At 32.1% G+C, this 21,795-nt stretch overlaps 3 protein-coding genes and 1 long non-coding RNA gene across 4 annotated transcripts; 3 read left to right on the forward strand and 1 right to left on the reverse strand.

Annotated features, from left to right (window-relative positions):
• The first annotated feature begins 1,429 nt into the window (after positions 1-1,429).
• On the forward strand, positions 1,430-5,212 carry LOC110625979 (elongation factor-like GTPase 1). Its single transcript, XM_021771689.2, has one exon. It carries the CDS (start codon positions 1,908-1,910, stop codon positions 4,989-4,991), a length of 3,084 nt encoding a protein of 1,027 aa, XP_021627381.1. The 5' UTR covers positions 1,430-1,907; the 3' UTR covers positions 4,992-5,212.
• A 1,766-nt stretch (positions 5,213-6,978) lies between these two features.
• On the forward strand, positions 6,979-9,302 carry LOC122725116. Its single transcript, XR_006352525.1, has 2 exons — positions 6,979-8,812; positions 8,861-9,302. It is a non-coding gene; the product is annotated as an uncharacterized LOC122725116 (long non-coding RNA).
• A 1,812-nt stretch (positions 9,303-11,114) lies between these two features.
• On the forward strand, positions 11,115-11,909 carry LOC110625453 (50S ribosomal protein L12-3, chloroplastic). The gene has a single exon (XM_021771049.2). It carries the CDS (start codon positions 11,188-11,190, stop codon positions 11,749-11,751), a length of 564 nt encoding a protein of 187 aa, XP_021626741.1. The 5' UTR covers positions 11,115-11,187; the 3' UTR covers positions 11,752-11,909.
• Positions 11,910-19,814: 7,905 nt separating this feature from the next.
• Positions 19,815-21,426, reverse strand: LOC110625796 (probable carboxylesterase 15). Its single transcript, XM_021771448.2, has 2 exons — positions 20,676-21,426; positions 19,815-20,353 (listed from the first exon to the last, which is right to left on the reverse strand). The coding sequence occupies exons 1-2, from the start codon at positions 21,332-21,334 to the stop codon at positions 20,047-20,049; spliced, it is 966 nt and encodes a 321-aa protein (XP_021627140.1). The 5' UTR covers positions 21,335-21,426; the 3' UTR covers positions 19,815-20,046.
• Between the last annotated feature and the right edge of the window lie 369 nt (positions 21,427-21,795).

The raw sequence follows: 21,795 nt of genomic DNA on the forward strand, positions 1-21,795 counted from the left end.
ACTGATTCATCACACATTTTAAAAATGACTGAAATTGTAAGTATTTTTATTAAAATTTTAAAATTATCAAGTGCCGGAGAATTTTAATGAAGGGAAATTGAAGAACAAAAAGAGTTAAATTTTAGTTGAATATAATAATCTGGATAAAAGTTAATGGAGATTTAAGTGTTATTTCACGTTAAAAAATAAAGAATTGAAATGTTTAAATTTGAATAGAGAAAGGAAAATAGAGAAAATCTTAATTTTTAATTTTTTATTTAAAAAAAGGATAATAAAAATATTTTTCATATTTTAATCACAAGAAATGAACGAAAACATCCTCCTCATAAATAAAAAACCTACCTTCTCTTACTATTATCAATTTCTTTATCCTCTTCATTTGTTTTTCAGCTGCTTTAAACTCTCCTATTAAGGCCATCTGCAACGCTGCGCCAATTTTTATTTTGGCGTTGGAGATGGCCCTCCAACACTGTGCCAAAATTCAACGGAATTTTGGCGCACGCTACAGTGTCACGCCAAATATGGCGTGACACTATAACAGCGCTATTTTTTTTTTAATTTATAATATAATTTAAAATTTATATCTTTTTCTTTTTTTTTAAATTATAATATAATTTAAAATTTATATATATTTTCAATTAAGTTAATTTTTTTTACTCTTATAATTTATTATTTTTATAATTTATTTTATTTTTAATTTGCTTTTATAATTAATGTTTAAGTAATGTTTTTTTATAATTATTATTTAATTAATATATTTTTATAATTAATATGTTTTTTTGTTTATTTATAAAATAATTAAATATTTAAATATTAGATGGAAATATAAAATATATAAATATTTAGAGTGAATATATAAAATTATATGAATTTTTTGAGTGAAATATATAAATAAAATTAAAGTAAAATAAATAATATAATATTAAAAAAAATGTAAATAGAATATTTTTTTTATTATTAAAATTGGTGTAGAAGGTTGGAGATAATATTCAACATTTGGATGTAAAGTATTAAAATAGTGCAAAATATAGTGTATTGGTTGGAAACGCGTAAAGTACAACACTAAGAAGCAAGAGTTAATAGTAATCAATGTTGGAAATTGAGAAAATCTACATTTCTCTCTACCGGTGTAAAGCTAGTGAAAGAAAAGCCCATAGAAAGCCTATTCAAAAGAACTTAATGACCCATAGACTTGCTTCATATAAAATGTATACTAATATTTTGTGAATGTTTCCTAATTAAATTTTCAAATAATATTTAATTGATAAGTTTCAAATTCTACTATATTAATTTTTAATTTTCATTTAATATATAATTTATATATTTAATTTTAAAAATACAATAACTTATTAATTACGTTGAAATCAAACTTATAAAAGTATAATTTACCCGAAATAAAAAAGATGAATAAACCGCCCAATTCGCAGTTATTACAACTATTTGTGTATTAAGCGAAATGGCCGTTCTTCCTCGCATCCTAAACTTCATATTAACCTAACAGCTAACAAGCGAAGTTAAAGCCCTAAAGCCGCCGATTTGTGTCGCCTCTCACTCCGCGTCTGAGACACAACCAGAAGCCTCTCGCTCGCCTTTCTTCTCTTCGTCAACTGCGGTATCTGCTCTTCTCTCTCCCTCTCTATTAGATATGTTTATGCTTTCAAATACCCAATCAAGCATTTGTAGAGAAATCAAGAAAACCACATCAAGGGTCTGCCCTATCCTCCACAGGAAAGAACCCAACAGACATCAAAACCCTATCCTTTTTATACACCCAATTTTCCTTATATAGCTATATATTGGGATATATATTTTTGGCTTCTGCATTTGTTTATTTGCGCTGGCCTGTTTGCTTGGTTGTTGATTTGTTGTAACTTATAATAACTATCTTTATACATAGTTTTGGAAAAATGGGTGATTATGATGCCCAAAAAATCCGAAATATATGCATATTAGCTCATGTTGATCATGGCAAGACAACACTTGCTGACCACCTAATTGCTGCCACTGGGGGTGGTCTGCTTCACCCAAAAATGGCTGGGAAGCTTAGGTTTATGGATTATCTTGATGAGGAACAGAGACGTGCAATAACAATGAAGAGCTCTTCAATAGCTCTTCATTATAAAGACTATTCAATAAACCTCATAGATTCTCCTGGTCATATGGATTTTTGTTGTGAGGTTTCTACTGCTGCCAGATTGAGTGATGGGGCATTGATTTTGGTTGATGCTGTTGAGGGGGTTCATATACAGACACATGCTGTTTTGCGTCAGTCTTGGATTGAGAAGCTCACACCATGTTTGGTGCTTAATAAGATTGACAGGTTGATTTATGAGTTGAAGTTGAGTCCCGTGGAAGCATATAATCGGTTGCTTAGGATTGTTCATGAGGTTAATGGGATCATGAGTACATATAAGAGTGAGAAATATCTTTCTGATGTAGACTCATTACTTGCTGGGCCATCTGGGGAAGTGGATTATGAGAATCTTGAGTTTATAGAAGATGACGAGGAGGATACCTTTCAACCACAGAAGGGGAATGTGGCATTTGTATGTGCATTGGATGGGTGGGGTTTTGGTATTAGTGAGTTTGCTGAATTTTATGCTTCAAAGCTTGGTGCTAGTTCAGCTGCATTGCAGAAGGCTCTGTGGGGTCCTAGGTATTTCAATCCCAAGAGTAAGATGATTGTGGGGAAGAAGGGAGTGGAAGGAGGAAGTAAGGCCCGGCCTATGTTTGTGCAGTTTGTGCTTGAGCCATTGTGGCAGGTTTACCAGTCAGCCTTGGAGCCTGATGGAAATAAAGGTTTACTTGAGAAGGTCATTAAGTCATTTAATTTGAATGTACCACCACGTGAACTTCGGAATAAGGATCCAAAGGTTGTGCTTCAAGCTGTTATGAGCCGCTGGCTTCCATTGTCTGATGCAATTTTGTCAATGGTTGTGAAGTGTATGCCAGATCCAATTGTTGCTCAGTCTTTTCGAATTTCACGTTTGCTGCCCAAGAGAGAGGTTTTGCATGATGCAGTTGACTTGAGTATTATTGCAGAGGCAGATCTTGTGAGAAAGTCAGTTGAGATTTGTGATTCCAGCCCTGAAGCACCTTCTGTTGCTTTTGTGTCCAAAATGTTTGCAGTACCAAGAAAGATGCTACCTCAAAGGGGACCAAATGGTGAGATTTTGAACAATCACAGTGACGAAAATGGAAGTCATGAATCAGATGAGTGCTTCCTTGCGTTTGCAAGAATTTTTAGTGGGGTTCTTTACTCACGGCAAAGAGTCTTTGTGCTTTCAGCATTATATGACCCATTGAAGGTAGAGTCCATGCAGAAGCATGTGCAGGATGCTGAGCTGCACTCTTTATATCTCATGATGGGTCAAGGCTTGAAACCAGTAGCTTCTGCAAAAGCAGGAGATATTGTGGCAATCCAAGGCCTCGGTCAACATATTTTAAAAAGTGCAACTCTTTCATCCACAAGAAACTGTTGGCCTTTCTCTAGCATGGCATTCCAGGTTTCCCCTACTTTAAGAGTTGCAATTGAGCCGTCTGATCCAGCAGACATGACAACTCTGATGAAGGGTCTGAGGCTTCTGAACCGGGCTGATCCCTTTGTAGAGGTAACTGTCTCTTCTAGAGGGGAGCATGTGCTTGCTGCTGCTGGAGAAGTTCACCTAGAAAGGTGCATCAAGGATTTGAAGGAGAGATTTGCAAAAGTGAGCCTGGAAGTCTCTCCACCTCTTGTGTCCTATAAGGAGACCATAGAAGGGCACACGGCCAATGCTTTAGATAATCTGAAATCACTAAGTAGAAGCTCCGATTATGTGGAGAAGACAACACCAAATGGAAGGGGCGTTGTTCGTGTGCAAGTCATGAGACTTCCTCCTGCACTAACCAAAGTTCTGGATGAAAGTGTTGACATCCTTGGAGATATTATTGGTGGGAGGCTGGGGCAGACAAATAAAGATGTGGAAAAGCAGGGTTCGACCATTGTACATGATGATAATTCAATTGAAGGACTCAAAAAACGCATAATGGATGCTGTGGATGGTGAAATATCATCATGGAGTGGGACTGACAAGGATCGAGCTGAGAAATACAAACACAAGTGGCAAAAATTTCTTAGGAGGATTTGGGCACTTGGTCCAAGGCAGGTTGGCCCTAATATCCTCTTCACTCCAGATTTGAAAAGCAAGAGCAATGATTTCTCTGTTCTTGTGCGGGGTTCTCCTCATGTATCCGAAAGATTAGGCTTAGTGGATAATTCCAGTGATGGTGATATGCCTGCTGACCCTTCCTCTGAAGCAACTAAAATATTGGAAATCGAAGCAGAGAGTCTTCAGAACAGCATAGTGTCTGGATTCCAACTTGCAACAGCAGCTGGACCTCTATGTGATGAACCAATGTGGGGAGTGGCTTTTTTGGTTGAGGTTTACATATCTCCATTAGCTGAGCAATCTGACGAGTCTGACATTAACCAACAATCTGAGCAGCATGGCATCTTCACAGGACAGGTTATGACAGCAGTCAAGGATGCGTGTAGAGCAGCTGTACTTCAGAACAAACCTCGGCTTGTTGAAGCAATGTATTTTTGTGAGTTGAACACCCGAACTGAATATTTGGGCTCCATGTATGCAGTGCTTAATCGGAAACGGGCTCGGGTCTTGAAGGAGGAGATGCAGGAAGGGTCTCCACTTTTCACGGTTCATGCATATGTCCCAGTTTCTGAGAGCTTTGGTTTTGCTGATGAGCTCAGAAGATGGACTTCAGGAGCAGCAAGTGCACTGCTTGTTCTTAGCCATTGGGAAGTACTTCCCGAGGATCCTTTCTTTGTCCCAAAAACAGAAGAGGAAATTGAAGAGTTTGGAGATGGTTCCAGTGTTCTGCCTAATACAGCTAGAAAGCTCATTAATGCTGTTAGGCGGCGGAAGGGCTTGCCTGTGGAAGAAAAAATAGTCCAGCATGCTACTAAACAGAGGACATTGGCTCGTAAAGTGTAGAATTCATTGAACTAGTTTTGTTTTCTGTGGATTACAGAAACTGTATGTGCACAACTCATATTCTTTTTAGTACAAAAATCCAGAATAAATCTGGTTTCTTTGTTGGTTCAAACATTAGTCCCTTTTTCTGTAAGTGAATTATGCAGATCTTGTTTCAAGTCATTGTTGAAGAATGATACTGTCTTAATGGCAAGAGTGAGCTCTTGAGCTCTGTTTCTTTCTTTCTTTATTTATTTTTAATGATAAACAAAGAACTGCTTTATTACATAATATACTATAGTTTGTTGTTAATGAATCCTAAGGTTGTTCACATTGTAGATATAACTGACCAGCCTAACCAATTCAATCTGATCCAAATAAAAAATTTGGTTTGAATTATAAGATTGGATCAGGTTGGTTGATTTATAAAATAAAACTTGTTCTCTTTGGCCGGTTGACGGAATATCCACCAAAACCAGGAAAACCCTTAATTTTTCGTACCACTAGAAGAATTTCAACCTCGTTGTCATCATCAACTTATGCCCTCTTTATTCGCTCTCATTGCTTCTCGTACTCTCTACTCTATCAAGAAGACATCATATCCTCTTTTGTAAGTTCTCTCTCTTTCTCTTCTCTCTATCTCAATTTGTGTTTATAGTCATGTGTTTGGATCGATGTGTATGGGTTTTTGCATAAATGTCTCGTGTTAATCCTGTCATTGCTTAGTTGTTCCAGTTTTTCCTTTCTGCATGTAATATCTGTAGAAAATCAAATCACTAGTTTGGATTAGATCTGCAGGAGTTTTCTGGTCCTGAGATAAATTACCTAACCTTTTCTTTTGGTCCTGAGATAAATTACCTAACCCTTTCTTTTGGTCTTGAGTTAACTAATCCTTTTGTAAATTTATGAGCCATCATAATCCTTTTTTTACAATTAATCCAGTCAAACTATCAAATATATGTATTCTATGTGTATAGTTAATCAATGGCTTCTTAATTTGCAGTTTCTTTAATAGAGTATTTTTAAATTCTTGAATGTGATTGGATATGAATTGCATGCATGTATAATGAGATTTTGCCTACATAGAAGAGAATTGGTGATGTGTGGTTAAAAATATATATGGATTTGGTTCTTTGCTTTCTTGTAGATAATCCTACTATAAGTCAAATTATTTAATTGTAGAATTATTGAGTTATTAACAAATTAGATTCTAAATAAAAAGGCTATAATTTTTCTGAATAAAATGGCTTATTCAATTATATCCTCATTATTAATTGTTTAAACTTTTTACAATTGCAATGGTAGAATGATCCAAGATTCTACATCAGGAGCGAAAAAGCTCTAGAAACCAACTGATCCGATTCTAATTATCTGAATTAGTAGCATTGGTTGCTTTTCTACTTTTTGCTATTATTTATTGGCTCTGCTTTTCATATTTGCTGCTTTGTAGTTCTGATTCTTTTCTCTATCAAATTAAACAGTTTTTCAAACTATGACTGCTTCACGGGTGCTTTGTAAGATTTGAGATCATGAGGAATTACATGCCTAAAGTTGGCTCATCAGGACTTGATATGATAGAGTTCAGAACATGCACTGTACAGGTTAGATCAACCTCACATTTTCTCTAATTTGCTAATCTAAAGCATACTCTTCTTTTCCAGCTAATTTTCAGTAATTTAATCTTGAATATTAATTCTATCAAAGTTTTTTGTTTTTATTTTGTAAAGCTCATGCGCTTGAAAATTCATTTTCAATAGGTTAATCTGGATTTCTGTTCTGAAGCTGACATGATAAGGAAATTTTGTGCTGGTCTTGCTTTGCAGCGGGTGACATATTTGGTCTTATTAATGTTTTTAACTTTTAATTTTTCCAATTCCATTATATCTAACTAGTGCAAATTAACAGATAGCAACAACTCTATTTGCAAATTTACCTTCCACTGAAGGAAAGCCAAATGGTTATTTAAGCATGAGAAGGTTTATATGCATTATCATATAGTAGTTGTGCTTGCTCTTTTTCTATTTTTTTCCCATAGACTTCTTAGTGAATTTTCTTGTCTACTGTCAAATTTGGATGGATGCTGCCTTTTGTTTTTGATGTCTCATTTGGGTGAGTGGATGCATGTATGCGCACGTGTGTGTGATTTGCTTTTTTTTAGATTTTAATGGGGACTTTCCGTAGTATGTTTATCTCTCTCTAGTATGAAATTGTGCTTAAAAGTATGTTATTTCAGTTATTCACATTTACATCATTTCAATTATTCAAATTTTGTTTAAAAGTAAGAAAAGGCCTTGGATATATATCATTTCTTGTGTCTAATAGTATTTTTTGCTAATTTTGACTAGAATTCATAATGATGGGAATATGGGATACCATTTTAGCTAGAAGTAATAGCATGACATTTTAAAATTGAAGCTTTCTTGAAAGCTTCTGTATTGAGATAGGTAAAGTCTATGTTGTTTATCTTTACACATTTCCTTGTTTTATCTATAATTATTCAAAGTTATTACATGAATATAGATGGTGATTATAAAGTTATTTAGGTTTGCTATTAACTTGAAAGATTAATCGACTTTTACTAAAAGAGCTAGTATATAACTTCTTGAATAAACTTTTCTATGCTAAGGTAGTGGAAGTAGTCCTCAATTATGGTGCTTATGAATTAATTTCCAGGTTGCATAATTAGTCGTTTAGGTAATTAAAGGTTCAAGTTTACAATTTAATTTCATTCCGTATTATTAGGTGTATGAAATTGATATAATACTTTTCAAACATATAAAATAGCGTACATTCTCTATATAATTATGGGTCCTATTTGAATAAATCAATTTTATCTGTTGATTTATGATGTATGACAATATTTTACTAATATTTGGGTTCTGATACAATACTTTTGTTTAATATAATAATTTTTTTACTATACTAAAATTTTATTTAATATATTATTTTTTTTTCAAAATTTTTAAAATTATGTCAATCAACCGTTGAAGGCTGGTACCCTTGTAAAATTTGGAACTGTTTGAGTTATAATATTAATTGGATTTTAATGGTATTTCTATTAGTTGAACAATGTAATATCTAAATTCAATTATTTTTATCTTTATTTATGTAATTTTTAATGATAAATTGCAAAATTTAATTTTTTTGGGTGCTTGTATCATTTTAGTAAAATATAATAATGTGTGATGATTATTATATTTCATCCAACCCAATCTTTGAACACTCATAATTAATTATTGACTCAAGTTCTTTGTTGTGGAGTTTGATTTGTTGCATTATCCATTGTATGTGTGCTATTACTCTAAGATGGTATAAAGATGTGTTCAGATTTTTGGGATTTGTTACTGCACTTCAGGTGATTTTTTTTTTCAGCTTCTGGATCTAATCAAGGCTAACCCCAAAAGAAAATGTAAAAGATGAAACATTCAGGAGTGGGAGAAAGGAAGGTACGGGCAAGCTGGGGTTTTGCATTGGTCTGACCTGCAAATTCAGTGTTCTGTACAATGAGAAATAGGTAAAGAGGGGTGAGAGGGTAGTTGAGAGAAAAAGAAAGGGAAAGCAAAGAGACTGAGAAAGCGCTCCATTTTTATTCATTTTCGGTTCATCTCCGTTGCCTCAATGGCAGGGCACGACTTGTTTTTGGTTTATTTTCATTTTTTTTTTGGGTTTGTTGTGAGTTAATTCAGTCGACGAAGGTTCTTCCTTGATTTAGTTGATCGGTTGATTTGTTTCTTTGGTCTCTGTTTGTTCGACTTTTCAGATCTGTGGATGCTTTGGTTGATGGTCCATTACCAGATCTGATGAGTGTTTCCAGTAAGGGTTTTCTGCTAGGTTTGAGGGAGGTGCAACTTGCATGGATTGGTAACAGTCCTCTACGGAGTTTGATGGAGGTGCAACTTGCATGGATTGGTAACAGTCCTCTGCGGAGTTAATAGCCATCCTCTTGAGATTGGTTTCCCTCAAGGCTAGCTAGAGGTTTCTCCTCCTGCTTCCTGTCGCTAATGCATGGTTGGTATAGGTATTTCTAATGGTTTTGCAAGTCTGTCCTGCTATGGTCTTTGTCCCAATAGTGGTGGCATGTGGGCTGGTCGATGGTGGTGCTTGATTACAGTGGATGGTGCATGGTTGTTGGTGTGTGGCCATTGGGGCTAGGTTTTTTTAGTATGGATTTTCCATTGGGGCTAGGTTTTTTTAGTATGGATTTTTTGGAAGCTGTTATGCTGATTTTTTTAGGAATGGAATGCCTAATGCCTAAGGCTTAAAATTTTATGGATTTATGGGTGGTTATGTTGGATTCTCTGAGCTCTATTTATGGACCTTTATTCGATGTTGTACAATGAGTCTAGTAAATTTATATATCTAAAGCTAAATTGGGATCAGATGAGGGAATTCAATTCCTTGAATATCTCAATCAACAAACTCAACAATAGAAGTTGGAGGAGATCTAAAGTATTCTAAATGCATGGTGTTTTCTATGGGATTTCATTCGGTTCACAATAATAACATTTCATCTCAACTCGCGAATAACACCGAGATTAAATTTAGAAAGCATATTTTAGTTCTTTTAATCATGAGACATAACAAATTTAAGTTTGTTGTTGAATCAATTTTAAAATTCACTTGCCGACTACCATGCGCTCAAACTATGCGTAATCTGTATAATAAAATAGTCAACTTAGCTTGTAATTAATTATAAAATTTCAGCTTGATCGGAAATCCATTTACTTAGAAATCTTTGCTATTAAGCGCCATGTATTTAATTTTATCCAACCCTCTAAAGGAGAATTTTATGATACCGATATAATCTTATGGTTCTTAACAACACAATACTCGTTTCAAACAATATCATTCAAATATAAAAAAACAATTGATTTGACAGATCAGATGCAGCCAATCTCTAATCGAACTAAAAAATAAAAAATGCAAGGAATTTGGTTCTCAAATCAAATGCCATATCTCTCTAGCCTTAGAATAATTCTTGAAAAGATGGCTTATGTTCTCCATAACTCCAACAAACAATAGGTACATTGGATCTGCAGTAAAACCTCTAAGTTGTTTTTTACAATTAGTCATTAACTTGTTAAGATACATAAGCCATAGAAAAAAACGAATTTTCTAAGTAAATTTTTAACTTTCTAAATACAGTCTTATATCTTATCCGCCTGAGTAAATCTCTCAATTCTTTACACGTGAAAAATAAACTTTATAGAAAATTGTCTGGAGGATGTATCTTTCCATGCTAGCTGATCATGATCCTTCAAATGTGGACTTACCATCATAACTTTTAACTGCAAATAGAGGAGAGTGAAGAAGAAAAAGGTTAATCAACTCTCAATTCCATGATATATCTTGTTATATTTGTGCGATCAAGAATTACAATAAATAATTTGAAATTGCAACTAACGCATGTATAATTTTATGGTGCTGGGTAAACGGATATTGTACCACGATTCAATGCATCTATCATTCGAAGGAGAATTGTGAACGGTAAAGGATTGTTACTATAGAAAACTTATATGGAGATTGAGAATGATGGTAACTTATATGGCCTTTGATTATGTAAATAAAGGTTGAATGCATGGTAAAAGAAAAAAAAAAAAGGTAATGAATATAAATCCATCAATGTATGGTGACTTATTCCCCAAACCTCCTCATCAAGGAGTAAATCCAACAAGAAAACAGGGCCGCGATTCTATTTTAATTGAAGTTTGATGTTAGCCTTAACATCAGATTTTCTCTGTAAACAGTTCCATATAGAGGTGATTCTGGGTTTTTCATTTTTTTTTTCTTAATTATTTTAAATTAAAATTTGGTTTTTAATTATGAAAAATCTTTATTTTCATTGATTTTTTTTTCTAAAAAAAAATTGATGTTGAATTTTATTTTGTCTTTTATCTTTAATTTTTTCAGAATAAATCTATTATTTTGATTTTATGGGAAAAAAAGAGTAGCTAAAAAATTCATTGATGAAAATTTTAAAATTATTAATAATAATTGGATAAAATTTATTAAAAAATAATAATAATAAATTCCAGAAGCCCAAAACTAAAGCCAACACAAGTGTAAGAGTAATTTTGATAAAATGAGGAGGACAATATAGTCCATCGAATTTTTTCCCCAACCCATAGCATAAACGCCTTCTACTTCCTTATCCTCTCCTATCCATCCTCCTCTTTCTTAAGCTTTGCTCCTCAGTCACTCTCTCTCCAGAGAAGAAATGGCGACATCTCTCTCTTCCACAACAACACTCACTCTCTCCTCCCCTTCCCCTTATCTTACACCTTCCCCTACCAAGCATTTCCTTGTTGAATTCCCTCTCCGTTCCAACTTCTCCACCCTTACCCATCGCTCCACCCACCTCCGACCTATTTCCGCCGTTTCAGCTCCCGAGAAAATTGAAAAATTGGGTGCTGAAATCTCTTCCTTGACTCTGGAGGAAGCCCGCACCCTCGTCGACTACCTACAGGATAAGCTTGGAGTTTCTGCTGCCGCCTTTGCACCCGCTGCAGCCGTAGTTGCCGCTCCAGGAGCAGGTGGGGATACTGGAGCAGCAGCAGTGGAGGAAAAAACGGAGTTCGATGTTGTGATTGAGGAGGTGCCAGCTAATGCGAGAATTGCAGTGATTAAAGCGGTTAGGGCATTGACGAGCTTGGCTTTGAAAGAGGCTAAGGACCTGATTGAGGGTTTGCCTAAGAAGTTTAAAGAGGGAGCTTCGAAGGACGAGGCAGAGGACGCTAAGAAGCAGCTGGAAGCAGCTGGAGCAAAGGTTAACATTGTCTGAAACAATAATTGGTATTTGGAGGGAGGAACTTAGAGGGTAATTTTGTGTACTCTTTTCGAGCAAATTTGTAGTATTTTGTTTTTGGTAATTTGAAAATGTATTTGAATTCATAAAATTTCTAAATTCAATGTGGATTATCACTGTTTTAGGATTGTAAATTTGTGGGGTTTTGTGGGATTGATTAACATCTAGCAAATTACCATGTAAATTGCTTCTGTGAGAATCCAATAGAAGGGATTTGAAATTCCTCTCTAGGTTTGTTTGCAAAACAAATTCTTAATGGGGATTTGAATTCTCTTCTGTAGTAACGTGTTTGTCTGTAGAAGTACAAACCCAAACCCAATTCTTTTGCAGATCTTCTTCCATTTTTTCTGATCAGGAGCTTGGATGGTGTCTCATGTTTTCCAATCAGCTCAACTCTTTATTTCTGAAGCTGATGCTCCCCTCACTGTTCTCTCACTTGTTGTTAATTCTATATCAAATATCTCAATCTCCATTCAAATCTTGGGCTAACAGATGCTGCAGGTGTTAATACAGACATTTGGTTCTCTATGAGAGGTTCTTCTCTTGGGGCTTTCTGTATGTCAATTTGAACAGTTTGCATCTCAGTGTATATGTTTCCTGATTTTATGTTCCAAGAGATGAAGCTTTTCTTATTATCCCTGTGTTTTACATGATTAGCTGTTCGCTGGTTCGCCAAGGTATGCGATGCAGAGACAAAATGCAAGCTGAAAGAAAGCATGTATTCTTATTCTTTGTATAGCATTAGAAGAGAAGAATACAGCTTATACTTGGTCAATAGACACAACAATCTATTATGCACTTAGCCACATGACTAACATTAGGGGTTATTTAATTATATTATTGTTAAATTTTGTTTAACTATCTCAATTAAAAAGTTTAGAGACTTGTTTGGACTCAAAATATATTTAAACACTTAAAGAACTTTCTATATTTAAATGGGTTTTTGTTGCAAATAGATTTGCAACTTGAATAGCAGATGAAACATGAAGAGGTAAATGAAGCCCTTCTAATTGTATATCAATATACTTGGTCCTCTCATGAAATACTAGAATGATTACACCATGGATAGCAGCTTCATTGTCACACTGCACTATAATAGATTATTGAATAAAGACCTACAAATCATTAAGAACAAAAGAAATCCATATGAGTTCCCAAACAGTAGCAGTCATAAATTTTGTACTTTGTTTCTGCTAAAAACTTAAAGATTGTATTTTGCTTCATAGTCTTCCAAGACACCAAAGCACTATCAAGCAAGACACCAAAGCATTATCAAGCAAAACACCAAAGCATTATCAAGCAAAACACCAAAAACTTGCCATAAATCTAAAATAGATCTAAATTGATGTTAAATATATTTAAATACCAATAGTAAATTAATAATAATAGTTAAAAAAAAACAGCTAAATTTATAATATATTATTTATTAAAATATATTAATATATATAAATCAAGGTATTTATTAAAATATCACTACTAAGATATTGCTACTAAAATTTTAAAATATACTGGGTCACATATTTGAAAATAATAAATTTAAAAAACAAAAATAATCTATTAATCAATTTATTACAAAATTTAGAATTAGACTGTTTATCTTTATATCCTTTATCAAATACAAAATTATGTCAATTACTATTAAAAATATATTATCAAATCAAATTATAACTTTTTTTTATTTTTTAATTACTAGTTATTGAATACTAATATAATATTTAAGAAAGTGTCAACTCATTAATCTATTTCTTGTTGTAGACTTATTTTTTTTAATCATACGTGATCGTTTTTTAAAAAAAATTATAATTTAATCTCTATATTTTTAAAATTTACCGCCACATACTTAACATTTGAATGAATTTATAAATTTATTTCTTCAATTAAATATCATTAAATTATTTTTATTTTTAATTGGATAAATTATAATTTAATATCTGAATAATTAATGAATTTATATTTCTATTTTTAAAATCGAACACTTAAATCTCTGAGTTTTACTTTAAAAAAAAAAATTTCTGAGTTTAGAATTCGTCCTACAAACAGTCTTTTCATCCATTTTTTTAAAAAGTTATCGTTATGTAATATTAAAATGTCTATTTTATTCTTTATAATCATGAGATTTTAAAACTAAATATTCAGTCAAAACACTTCTATTATGCCATTATTATTTATTAAATATAAACACATTCAAATTTCCAGAATTATAATGAATGAACTTTCATTTTTTTTTAAATGAAAATTGAACATTGGAGGAGTAGAATCTGAGATCTCTTTACTCAGATATACTTACCACTAAACTAATATTGTGAATGCATACGGTCAAAAAGGATCGAAGTGGTGAGCAATAAACATCGCAACTTTTTCAATTTTACCCTGCGTTAGAGGTATGAATTAAGTCACAAAAGCAAGCCCATATATTTTATCACATATTAACAAAAAATATTAGAAGGAAAAACATGAATACAATTTCATTCTTACTTATAAATCCAAATGAAAATTAAAAAAAAAAAAACTCAAGCTTTTAAATAAGCAGTATTGAACTCAAATTTATCACAAATTCATAAAACCCAAATTTATGATTCCATGAGAGATTAAGAGAGGCCAAACTCATATAGCCAAACTCATATATTTAGACTCAATAATAGAATAAGTGATTATGAGGAGCAAATGATTCAAAAATAAATTTATAAAATGAGTGATTACATCCATATTCATCAAATCCATTGGACATACTCATAAAAAGATTGATTTATCAATAAGACCTCAAGAACTCTAGTTTGCAATTTATGGAAATTCACCTCCAAGATTTTGGAGGATGATTAAATCTGGATAATGGCAGTGGTAGAGATTGACTGGAACACGATTGACAGCGATGGAGGATGATTACAATATAATGACAACGAGGATGGAAGATAGACATGAGCTAAGAAAACCAAAGGAAAAAGAAAATTGAAATAGTGTAAAATAGAAAAGAAATAGTTTCATTTGTGCATCTGAAATTTTTGGTCCAGAAAGATGAAAAATAGAGAAAAAGTAGCCCCCTAATTTAAACGGATCGAAAATTTAAAAATTTAAATATTCAATTTTAAAAATACAGAAATTAATTTATTAATTATATTATAATTCAAGGTAAAATGTAAAATGAAATTTACTCTTTATAAATTTAATTAAATTTACTAATTTAATTTCTTAATTTAAACTTTTTGAATCTTTTTACGATTCACTTCAATAATTAACAAATCATCTCTAAATATTATAATTACTTAAAAAAACACATAAATTTATAAATTAATCCCTATATATTATACTTATTTACGTATAAGTGTTTATACTTTACAAATAAATCTCTAAATATTACGATTATTCATATAAATAAACCTTTATATTTACAAAATAATTTTTAAATATAATTATTTGTAAATAAGTATATTTTTTTATAAATTGATTCCTGAACACTATAATTATTTATAAATAAGCTTTATAATTTTATAAATTGTCATTTCAAAAAAAAATTTATAAATTGATGCTCATATTATAATTATTTACAAGTAAGCCTTTTATTTTCCAAATCATTGATAAATATTATAATCTTATACTTCACAAATTAATCCCTAAATATTTCAATTATTTGCTAATATGCATATATATTTTTACAAATTGATTTTTGATATTACTATTATTTGTGAATAAACCTAAAATATTTTACAAAATAATTCCTAAATATAATTATTTACAAATACGTCTTTTTTTTATAATTGATTCTTAAATATTATAATTATTTATTTTATAAAAGTGTTTATTTTATCCCAATAAAATTGTGGGGTCTTTAAAATTCAACATATTCATATTCAACAAATTTTAATTGCTTTTGCTTTATAATTTTTATTTATTAATATACTTTAATCCTTGATAATATAAAAATAAATATAAAAATATTTAGATACCCAAAATTCTAACAAAAAAGCTTATTCTCAGTTAAAAATATTTCTCATTTAATACACATATCAAGCAAGCAATTGATTTTAGATTGGGCAGAACTTTCCTAAAAGCATTGGTTAAACTCATTAATTCACATTTCAAAAAAATCAAACAATCAAGCGGAAAGCATAAACTCAAATGAAATTTTATTTTTCTTCATAAACCCATGTTTACATTTTTAATGTTGAAATCAAACTCACATAATATTAATAAATTTATTTATAAATTCAAAAAACCTAAATACTTGCATGAAAAAATCTAAAATTCATAAAATCCACACACGTGCTCTCCACAATCTCAACCCTCTACAACAAACTTTTTAAATCTATATTTTTTTATTGAAATTAAAATATATTATCTCTCATTTTATCATACTCAATTCATTGATTAATAGAATTATTGACGTAAAGACTTTTAATTTACTCGAAATTAAAACTCAAAAATTTAAGTGTTCGATTTTAAAAATAAAAATATAAATTCATTAAATTTAATAATTAAAATATAATTTATTCTTATTAAAATATTAAGAAGCTAATAGTTGAGTTTTAATAATATAAAAATTAAATCATATATTTCATTAAACTATATGAACTAAATCATAGATTTAGTTTATCTCTATTTTTTAATTTAATTATGTTGGTAAGATATTATATATTATTATAATCTTATTATAGGCTATGTAAAGGAAAATTATTAATATAAATAAATAAAATTATATTATTTCTACTGCAAAAATTAATATTAAGTACTAGAATATCTAAATTTTATTTGGAATTAATTTATCTGATTAATGATCTAAAATTAATTATTTAAATTAGGGTAAATAATCTAAAAGTAATTGTCTCTCTTGTGTAAGAATAATTTTTTTTAATTAGAGATAATTTCATTAATATTGAAAAAGGTAAGGGCTAAATACAAACCTTCATATTTATAGAAAAAGCTACTAACTCCAACCCAATACATGAAGCCTATGGTCCTAGAAGTCAAAAAATCCTAGAGCTAAATAGAGCAGATAAGGGATGATTTTACCCCGTTTGTGGATGTGGGCAATAACACCATTGAATTGACCAGCAACAGAGGTTTCTATACCAAAAGCAACATATTGAAAAGCAAAATCAAATATCAACCCACAACTTAGAAAACTTGAAAGGAGAAGGAAGAGTTTCAATGGTTTAAACTAGGGAAAACTAGCCTGATGGAGGCGTTCAGGCTTAGAGAAGCAACGCAAGACAAAGCTTGCCTGCAATGCTCACACACCACAGGGCATCCATCTAGAAAAGTGGCTAAAAGAATCCATGAGATATCCATCATCAAATACAAAGATGAGAACTTCTGGAGCTAAGCAAACATATAAAGGTCATACTGAAGCAAAGTGTAGAACACTCCGATGGCCCTTCCACTGCGAATCGGGACATAGATGTGAGATCTAAACTTTTCTCCTTCGTCCATGATTCTCGATCTATCCGAAAAGAACTCACCAACCACAAAACACAAAAAAAATGTACAAATTGAAAAGGAAAAAAAAAAAAACAAGAAGCCATCAAACCCTCTTCAAATTTTCTCTATTGTCTCTCAAAAGGAGTCAAAAAAAAAATTTACCTAACAAGGAGAGGGACCTACAGAGAGCTCGGATAGACAAGGCCTTCCATGGAGAAGAAGAAGAATCAAAGAGAGGTTTTTAGACCAAATTAATTGGAAAATAGGTGATAAGCTTTAGTTAGAGTAAATTAATTAATTAAAATTTATTATCCATTTTCTAATAATATGATAATACTTTAATTAATTTTATAAATACAATGATTATTTTTTAAAACTCTACTTGTGTAAATTTCATTTGTAATATAATTACTATTCATGTAATGTTTAATTCTCTGTTCAATTTTGAAACATTTTCTCCAGTATTAATCTTAGCATTAAATCATTTAAGAATCCAAAGTGATATTCTAAAATATTAAATATAAGAAACAATAGTTTACTAGAGAAAATTAATTCAGAAAAATTAAATAAACATCAAGTCTCCTAATAAAGAAATTTAGCTACTCATAATTAAGGATTTAAAGACAAGTTCCATTGAAAAATTATTCAAAAATCATTCTAAAAACTAAATCAAAGGAACAAGGGAAAAGAATAAAAACTCTAAATACCGTCTTTTAGGCCTCTAAATATTCCTCCTTGATTCCCTCATGATTTATAGTGTAGAAGTTTTAAATTACAGTAAAAAAAGTCCCCCTCCCAACTCTGAGAACTGAAGTATTTGATTTTGCATAAATCACATCCTTTATGATTTGACGATCTGTAAAAGAGAAAGTAGGAGATAGTTGGCGCCTTGTGAGTAACCACTACAATAATCAAATCAATATCTCGTAAAAAATGGGCAAGTGCAGTATTAAATAAGCAATGATTTGAATGCTCAGAATTACGTATTTTGTACTCTATATTTTGATTGCCTTTATAGTGTAAGAAGATAGGATCAATTAGTCGTTTTCTTTAGAATATGAGATTAACAACTAGTGGATAAGAGATCCCGCATTTGTAAAGATTCTCAAGATATTGTAATAACAACTGTCAACGGTCATATAATAATAGTTAGTCTTGCCTAATTAAGGGCAAGGCTTTGGAGATCCGAGCAGCGATCGTCCAAGGAATGATAACTTAAGCTACAAAGTTTCATTTGACCCAATCAAAATAGGCGATGGGTGAGTCGCAGACGCATCACTATTGAAAATTAATGAAGAATGGTCAATAAGTTAAAGCCTATGGGTGAATACTAGTCATATCAAAAGTCCTCCTGTGAGTTTTCGATTCTTTAGCTTGGAAGGTACTAATGGCAAGCTGGGTGTTATTCGAACAAATAGCCCATTTATATTCCTGCCCTAATTATTCCATGAGGGCCAATCCTTCCAAGGGTGAAACCCTACTAATTCATGATATCCAATCTGTGATCTCAAATAGGGATTTAGTTGGCTTGTACAATCTTTATCAAATCCTAGGGATTTATTTGAGGTTTTTTCCCCTGGACCTGATGATCGAGAAGATGGCCCCATAAAAACAATACACTTAAAATATATGAGGAATAATTGAAAATGGGACTACGATTCCTAATTAACCTCTCCTTTGTCGAGGTTTTGATTTTTCACAAGCTTTTCATGGTTCAACTTTATCTTGACAACTGATGAATCTTAGTTGCTTTCAAGTTCCTTTTGTACCAACCATAGCACAATCTGAGTGTGGTGATCTTTTTCCAGTTGTATTAGTTGGGTACACGAATCAACAAAGAATATTGATTCTTTAGCGAGAGAAAGTGCCAAACTCTATTCGACTGTCTCTCATCTTCCTTAAAGAGATAGAAGAATAAATTTTGAAGAGGAAGAGGAAGACAAGGCTGACCATGGCGACAAGGGCCTCCTAGCTGAAAATGACAATGTAAATGTAGAAACTTGGGAGGAGGGGCAAACTTGATATTTTATATTTGTTTTGGAAAACACAAGGTGGAATGCTTTTTCTGTTAAAAAAATGAGGCAAACTTAATAAGCACAAATTTGCTTCATGTTATATTTTGTCAGAAAACAATTTCTTAAACCGTAAAACATGGTCAACTATAGAAAAATACAAGGTAAACAAAAGTAACAAGAGTATACCCTGTATTTTTTACTGCTAGACTGTGCTCTTAATTCTCTTTGTATTCTTCTTCTGTGAATACAAGGTAAAGTCCCAAAATATGGATTACATGCGGATAATACAAAACTACCCTATGTTCTCCTCCGCCAAATCTTGCATCATTTCTCTTTTTTTTTTTTCCAAATACAAAAAGACATGCTTTAAAAATACCCAAAGCCGCGATAAAAAATTATAATCCTACCCTATATTATTTATTGTTGCTCAAAAATTGCTTTCAATTCATTCGAGTCCCCTCTGAAAAACAATTTAAGATTAAATACTCAATAAGCAATATAAAATTAGTAAAAATAGTTGATGTGGTTAGAAAAATATGAACAAATTATAACCACATTAATTAATTAATGAAAATTGAATAAAATATTAACAATTTTTAGAAATATGTTCAATTATGCAAATCTTAAATATTTAAATTACATCAATACAAAAAAAATTATTTAATATAATTAAGCCACTGAAATGGAAGATTATGATTGAGATAGTTTGAAGAAATATTGCACACAACCAATTTGAGTTTTAGACTCGCTCTTTATTTCAATTTAATGGTAGCATGCAACAGATAACAAGCAGGATTGATGGGGTTTGAATGCAGATTAATCCTTAAAAGGCAAATATAGAAATTTAGCAGGAATTTTCAGAAATGAAAGTTTTGATGACGAGCATCAACATTGATGCTGCTTCATCGTTGGGATAAATGGTGAAGAACCCATGTTGTTGTTCTTCAAATTCAACGTATTCAATCTTCGTTCCCCAAGTTTTCAATCTCTCTGCATAATCCTTAGCGCGATCTTTGAGCAGATCACTTCCTCCAACCACTACCAGGATTGGGTCAAGTTTAACTGATTCAAGACTCTTGCTATCTGGTCCAAATGGGTTCACCAACGGGTGGTCAGTTGTTTCTCCAATCGGAATTGACAATTTCCAAAACCTGCTCACATTATATCATAATCATTTTGTTACTAAATTTGCCATTCCTTCCAAAGTTAAATTAATTTTTTATTTCATTATTCCGACTAGAATTCAAATCCGAAATCTCACAACTTTTAATATGACTGTAATACTAATTGTCTTATAATGAAATATCACACAATATGCTGAAGCTTATGGGTACATTTTTTTAAATATTAAAATTCGTTTATTTTAAAAAAAAATTAAAATTCAAGTAAATATTTGGAAGATTTTGTCAATTTAACCATAAATGAAATGACATGAGGCATAAGTGAATCAAAACGACAACGCATTAAACAAACCTGTCGATGAGCTCTAGGTTAAGGAAAGCATCTTTCGGTCCCTCGGCTTCAGACTTAGCCCTCGCAGTCCCACCAAAAAATGGTGCCAATAGCACATAACCCCTGACTTGAATAGGAGCCAACTCCGGTGAACCAGCCTCCAGCCGGACAGCCAAATGATGAGCAATATTACCACCGGCAGAGTCACCAGAAATGAACACCTTCCCAAAATCAGCCACCTCAGTAAGCCATGTATCCGCCTCTTCAGAAACCGCCTGACGTTGAAGCCATTTCACAGCCAAGAACCCATCATCAATGGCAGCCGGAAGCCTGTTTTCAGGAGCCAAACGGTAGTCTGGTGCAACAATCACAGCTTGAAGCTCTGAACAAAGCTTGAAACAGTAGTTTTGACAATTAGGCCATGTTCGAGACCCAATACAAAACCCACCACCGTGGATGTAGTAGAATATCGGGAGCTTGGTGGAAGAAGAAGCTGGCTTGTAGAGTCGGAGGTGAAGATTATTCACAGGATCAAAGAGGACATCTTTCCATAGAACAGAGCCATCATCGTGAACAGGAACCTTGAAGCTAGGCTCAGTAGAGCGCCAGATGGAGCCATCGCTGTACACTCGAAGGACTCCTCGGCATTCATGGACTTCGTAGGGGGCGAATTGTGACATCTTGTGGGATTGAGAGAAGAAAGGGAGAGGCTTTGGGGTTAAGAAAAGGAAGGAAAGCGAAGGAAAACAGAGGAAGAGTTAAAAAGAGGTGGCTTTCTTTAAGCCGTTGGATTAAGTTAGTAGGCAAATGGAGTTTTGTTTATCTTTCTTTTTGTTTTTTTGTATAGGACAAAGTTGTTGGTTGCAATTTGCAATTTCATAGCATAATTAGCATTAATTACTTTATCATTTCCCAAGATTGGTTAAGGATTTGTGCACTAATTGATTTTGGATAATAGTGCTTGTGGTTTTTAATTAATTTTAATTTTGATATCAATAATAAATTACTATTATTTTTATTTGTGCATTATATCAAAATTAGCACATATTTATTATATCTCCCAATATTTTTTTTAATTTTGTTTCTTATATTTTGTTGTATTGGAATTGAAAGTTTTCTGTCCATATTTAAACTGTGTATT

The sequence above is a fragment of the Manihot esculenta genome, chromosome 11, assembly GCF_001659605.2.
Source record: "Manihot esculenta cultivar AM560-2 chromosome 11, M.esculenta_v8, whole genome shotgun sequence".
In the NCBI taxonomy this organism is placed as follows: domain Eukaryota; kingdom Viridiplantae; phylum Streptophyta; class Magnoliopsida; order Malpighiales; family Euphorbiaceae; genus Manihot; species Manihot esculenta.